We start from the raw sequence: 5,023 nt of genomic DNA on the forward strand, positions 1-5,023 counted from the left end.
CGGCCGCTCTGCCCTGCGCGCCGGGAGAGCAGCTACTGGGTAAGCGCCCTGGTTCATTCTGGAGTGGCCCGAGTGCCAGGAAACTTGGAATGGGAGCCCTGACAGACGGTCCAGGATGCTCCCCACTGCTCTGCTTTCTCCTTCCTGAAGCACTGGGGAGAAGGCCTGGCTTCCTCCTCTGGGAGACTTGCGGGGACGTCAGGCCTGCAAGGCAGGGAAAGCCACCTTCCAAGAGGGAAAATGGAAAAGTGGGAGTGTCGGGAGCCTGAGCAGGCAGGACAGGGAAAGAAAAAGGAGTGGGGGCAGGAGATGGCAGGAGGCAAAATAAATTCAGACAGAGTGAGGGAGAAAGAAGCCCTGTGCTGAAGAGGAAGAAAGGGGGAGAGAGGTTCCCAGGAATACCCAGTCATTAGATCTGTCCTTGGGCTGCATATTTATACGGTCGAGGGGGTGCACAGATGGGCTCTCAATTGAATTCCATCTTCAACACCATCAGAGATTGATTTTGTACTCGCTTTTAATTTTGCCATAATTAATTAGATCATTACAACTGTTTGCTATTGATCTCCCTACTTAAACCTCTCGTGCGGAGGGGTGGCCCAGAGCCCTAAAAGCCCAGGAGGCCACAGTTGACACTCTTGGGGGCCCAGGTTCCCCCGAGGGATTGAGGCCCCCAGTGGGAATGGAGGTAGCCCAGGGACTGGGCCAAGATTCTAAAGGAAGGGCAGTCCTGAGGGTGGAAACTGGATTATCAACCGAAAGAACTAGAACCTGAGTAGGTGGAGTGTGGGAGAGGGAAGGGAGGAAGGAGATTTGGGGGAAAGGAGGAGTGTGGCATAAAGGGCCTGAAGTTAGTCCTTGATCTCTGTGGAATTATTTGGAAAACTCTTGGAAACCTGATTCAAACTTCTCCCTTCCCACCAAGCCCAAACTAAACTTGGGTCCCTAGCTCTCCACCCCTGCGCTATTGCCTGGCACCTAGTGGGCTGACAGAGTTGAACTGGCAGACCTGGAGAAGAGGAGAAGAAAGGGCAAAGGTGGCTGCTCTCTTCTCCCTTAGTTTTTTGGGTAAGCAGCTTCAGATTCTTCGCTCGGACTGGGTCCCCTGGGGCCTACCATCCCTCCCCATGCCCCAGGCCTTTCTTGAATTGTTTAGTTCAGGGCAGAGCCTTCTCCTCGCGTGTTAGGCACATATATCTGCACCAACACTTACACTTTGGCTCCTACTCAAATACGCAAGATCTTCACATATGTGCACACAGACATGTGCACACAGCATGTCCTCACCAGCTAGCACACATGCACACACACCCACATGCCATTTCGAGTAGAAACTAAGGCCTTCCCAGTGCTTCTAACTTGAAGGAAGTTGTACAGAATATTTATACTGTGTGTGAACATCATGCCTTGGGGATTCTGGAAGCCTGAGGGAAAGTGGAAAGATAAAGTCCTAAATGCACAACAAAAAGGAAAAGCCAGGTTCTGCAAAGAGACCAAGAGAAGTTGTAAAACTCACATTTTCTGGGTAGAAAGTTTTTAGTAGATTTAGAGGACACTGGGAGGGAAGGCCCAGGAGGCCCAGTGGTGGGAAGAGGCCGCAGAGCCCAGTCCCCAGTCGTTACAATGGCCCTACCAAGCAAGCACAAGAGAAAAAAAAGGAGTGGAGTCCGCCCTTGGCTTGGCAGCCCCCATCCTTCTCAGTCATCCCCCTTGCCTGTGGCGCTGGCGATCGCTCCCGGCTCTCACCTGCCCGGCCCACGCGCTGTTCCATGCTCTTCTGCCCTCCGCTGCCGTCTGGGCCAGGGTCTCACTTCTCGGTTCCACCGCTGCCCGACAGCGCGTCTCGCCTTTGCCGCCGCCGCCGCCGCCGCCGCCGCCCAGAGATCTGCGCGCAGCCACCCAAGACCGAGCGGCTCAGATAACCCAGGCTGCCCGCCGCTTTGGCTGTGCGCTCCGCGCCCGCGCTCACACACCCGGTCGCGCCGAAACACAGTCACGCGCGGGGGAGCCTTCAGCTCTCCGCTGGCGCACACGCGCGCACACGCCCCCAGGCCCTGAGCCAGCAGCAGGCAAGCGACACCCGCGCTACCAGAGGCACCCAAAGACCGAATCCCCAGCCTAGACGATGGCACACCCTCTCACCCCACCCCCTCTTCTTCATTGTCACACACTCCCTGTCAGTCTACAAGCTCGAGTGCAGGGGCGTCTTCACCCTCATGCACTCTCAACTTTGTACCGTTTTCCTTCCCCTGAGACTCACAGGCTTCCCGCGAGACTCACAGAGCTTCCCCCATCATACATTCCCCATAATCATGCTCCACAGCCTGCCTCAGTTTCCAAGATCCCTTCCTACTATTCCAACTTTCTTGGTTTGCACAGTTGCTCCCTGGATGTCCCTGTCACTAATACATTTCAGAACTGCTCACCCAGGCACTCTCCTCCTCCGGATTAAAAAAAAAAAAAAACCTCAGAAAAGGAAAAATCCTTGCTTTCTTGCCTTAAGAATGTGATGAGGGCCCCAGGGAAATGGAGAATGACCAGACCCCTCCCAAACTCCTGCCTCATTCAGATGACCACCCACTTGAGCCACCCCATTCCACAATATTCTGGTCCTTTCACCCCAAGTCTCTTGGACCCTCAGACTCACACCCTGTCCAGGTACACTCGTATTCTTTCATTCCTAATTGAAAGTTCATTTTAGCTTTGTCCCACATTATGCCCTTTCATTCTAGAGTTTACACCTCTCACACCTCTGTCACAAATTCTCCCTCAAATGCACCCTCTTGTATTCCTACTACTTACACACTCACCTTTTAAGCCCTATTGCACCCACGCCCACCCCCCATGAACCCATTTCTCATTTGCCCTACTTTATACCCCCTCCTGTTCGTCCTGGGCCTCCCACTGTCACACAGCCTTGCTCACACATGCTGGGTAACACTTAGAGGCTGTCAAGAAAAGTGCTGGGTAAGCCTCAGTGTATAGGCAGGGAATTGTGGCTGGTCCCAGCTCCATCTTGCGCACACACACTTCTAAGCCTCAGGCAAGGGCAGGGCCCAGGGCCCACTGAATCCACTTAGGTTGGGAACTGGAAGTTCTTCATTGGGAGTCCCATCTACTTATGCTGAAGTTCTTCTAGAAAGGTTGTGCAGCTAGGGACAGGAAGCTGGAGAGGCACCGGAGCCCAGAGGCAACCCCTAAGTCATGGTTCCTCAACTTAAAATTTAAAAATCTTCCTACAGGCACGTGAATTTCTACCCTTTCAGACAAAGCATGACCAAATTATCATCTTGTGATTTAAAACATCAGACTTTGCCAGTGTCTTTTTCTTTCTTTAATCAAACTGATTTTCTGATCTAAGAGCACAAAAACTTAAAAGCACTCTCATGTGGTTACTCCATTACACACACGTGTGATGTTCACACACATAGTTAGCCTCTTGGTCACCTCCTCAGAACCGCACCCAGTCACATACAAGGGCCATGACCCACTGAGTCACTCCTTCACTGCACAGCTCTTTGTGCCTTTGTTACCTCTTCTCTAAAATAGTGGTAATAATCCTTGCCCTTCTCACAGGTTCCTCACAAGATAACTATGTGGCAGTGATTGGTAAAATGTGAAGTGTGATCACAGATACACACATTCCTTACTCTTGCTCCTGTATTATCAGGGACAGGAACTGAGACCCAAAGTTCCTGACATGCATAGCAGGGAGGCAATCACTGGGGAACCGGGTGTTTTGAACTGGGAACATACACGCGCAGCTCGGTGTCCCTGCCCACTCCTGAGGCAGCTCCACAAAGTTACCTGAACACAGGACCCAGGGTTGGGGTAGTGCCAAGGCTGGGGCCTAGCCTTAGGGGAAAGTAGCTGAGGCCATTGTGCTAAGCAGCCTGTCGCATACCAAAGGGACCAAGAGGAGGAAGGAGATATCTTAGCTCTTGGGTCTGATACTCTTGGAGCCTTGGAGACTCCAGAAGCCTGCAAAGTGATGCCAGTCAAAGGGCTCCACACCTCAGCCTTCCTCCAGCCTCCTCCCTCAGGCTCTGCTTCTTTGTCTTCAGCTCTCACCCCTGTCCCACATTGTTTCTCAGGCCCTTTTGCTCATTGCCCGCCCCATTGATTGAAAGTCTCTCTCAGGTTCTCCAAGGAGTCTCAGAAAAAATGATCAGCCAGCCTATTGATTCTTCATTAGAATTACATTTTCACGTGTGCTAAATTGGTTTTAAAAGCTTTTTCTGTTGTTATTGTCTTGTCAGACCCTGCGGTCCAGGGCAAACCAAGTTTAACGTTGTGGCTTCTTAGGGGAAAAAAAAATCACCGGAGCAAGGTCTGTGATTACTTGCTTTCCTGCCTTATTGTTGTCATGATAACAATTGTGATTTGGTTTAAGTATCTTTAAGAAAGGGGCCCTGCAGGAGGCTGCTCAGTTCAGGCTGGGGCTGGCTGGTGAGGTGGGTATATGTGGAGAGGGCTCTAAAACCCCTGGAGGAAGGACACCAGAGCAGTTTTTCTTTCCTTGAAAATTAAATTTAGCATTTGAACCCATCTTAATTGCTTCTGGGACAAGAGAAAAGGTGAAAGTTTTAAAAATCACTTTTATTTTCTCCCTTTACTTACAGATTGAATAGAAGAGAAATAGAAAACACAACTGCACTTATTCTAGCTCCCTCTCCTTTCCCCTAAATAGCTGAGGAGGAGATGTCAGCCTTTCACAAGGTGCTGAGGGAGAGGTTGCAGTCTCCCGCTTTGTAGCAGGGTAGAAGCCCAGTCACAACGACACTTTCAATCATTACACTCTGCACTGGAGGAGAAATAAACCCAAATGAAGGGGGGAAAGCGGGAAGAGAGAGGTAGAGACTCCCTTAGAGAAAAGGGATGGGACTCAGATGAGCGAGAGAGAAAGAGAAAAACTACAAGGGACAGTGTGAGAAGCAGAGGACAGAGAAGAATGAAAGGAAGGAAGACAGAATAAAGAAGGAAAGAAGGGCGAAAGAAGAGAGACTGGGAAAAGGAAACGTAA

At 51.0% G+C, this 5,023-nt stretch overlaps 1 protein-coding gene across 10 annotated transcripts in view; it reads right to left on the bottom strand.

The window, feature by feature from the left end:
* PAX2 (paired box 2) overlaps positions 1 to 1,909 on the bottom strand; it is a 90,783-nt gene extending 88,874 nt beyond the window's left edge. For 9 of the 10 annotated variants that reach the window (XM_015599928.2, XM_015599922.2, XM_015599923.2 and 6 more), the window contains exon 1: positions 1,747 to 1,909. In XM_015599928.2, coding sequence (XP_015455414.1) covers positions 1,747 to 1,771 — 25 coding nt within the window. In that variant the 5' untranslated portion in view covers positions 1,772 to 1,909. The remainder of the gene's footprint in view (positions 1 to 1,746) is intronic. The other variant, XM_015599924.2, reaches the window with a different exon arrangement.
* Positions 1,910 to 5,023: the final 3,114 nt, after the last annotated feature.

This window comes from Pteropus alecto, unplaced genomic scaffold (assembly GCF_000325575.1).
Source record: "Pteropus alecto unplaced genomic scaffold, ASM32557v1 scaffold88, whole genome shotgun sequence".
Taxonomy (NCBI): domain Eukaryota; kingdom Metazoa; phylum Chordata; class Mammalia; order Chiroptera; family Pteropodidae; genus Pteropus; species Pteropus alecto.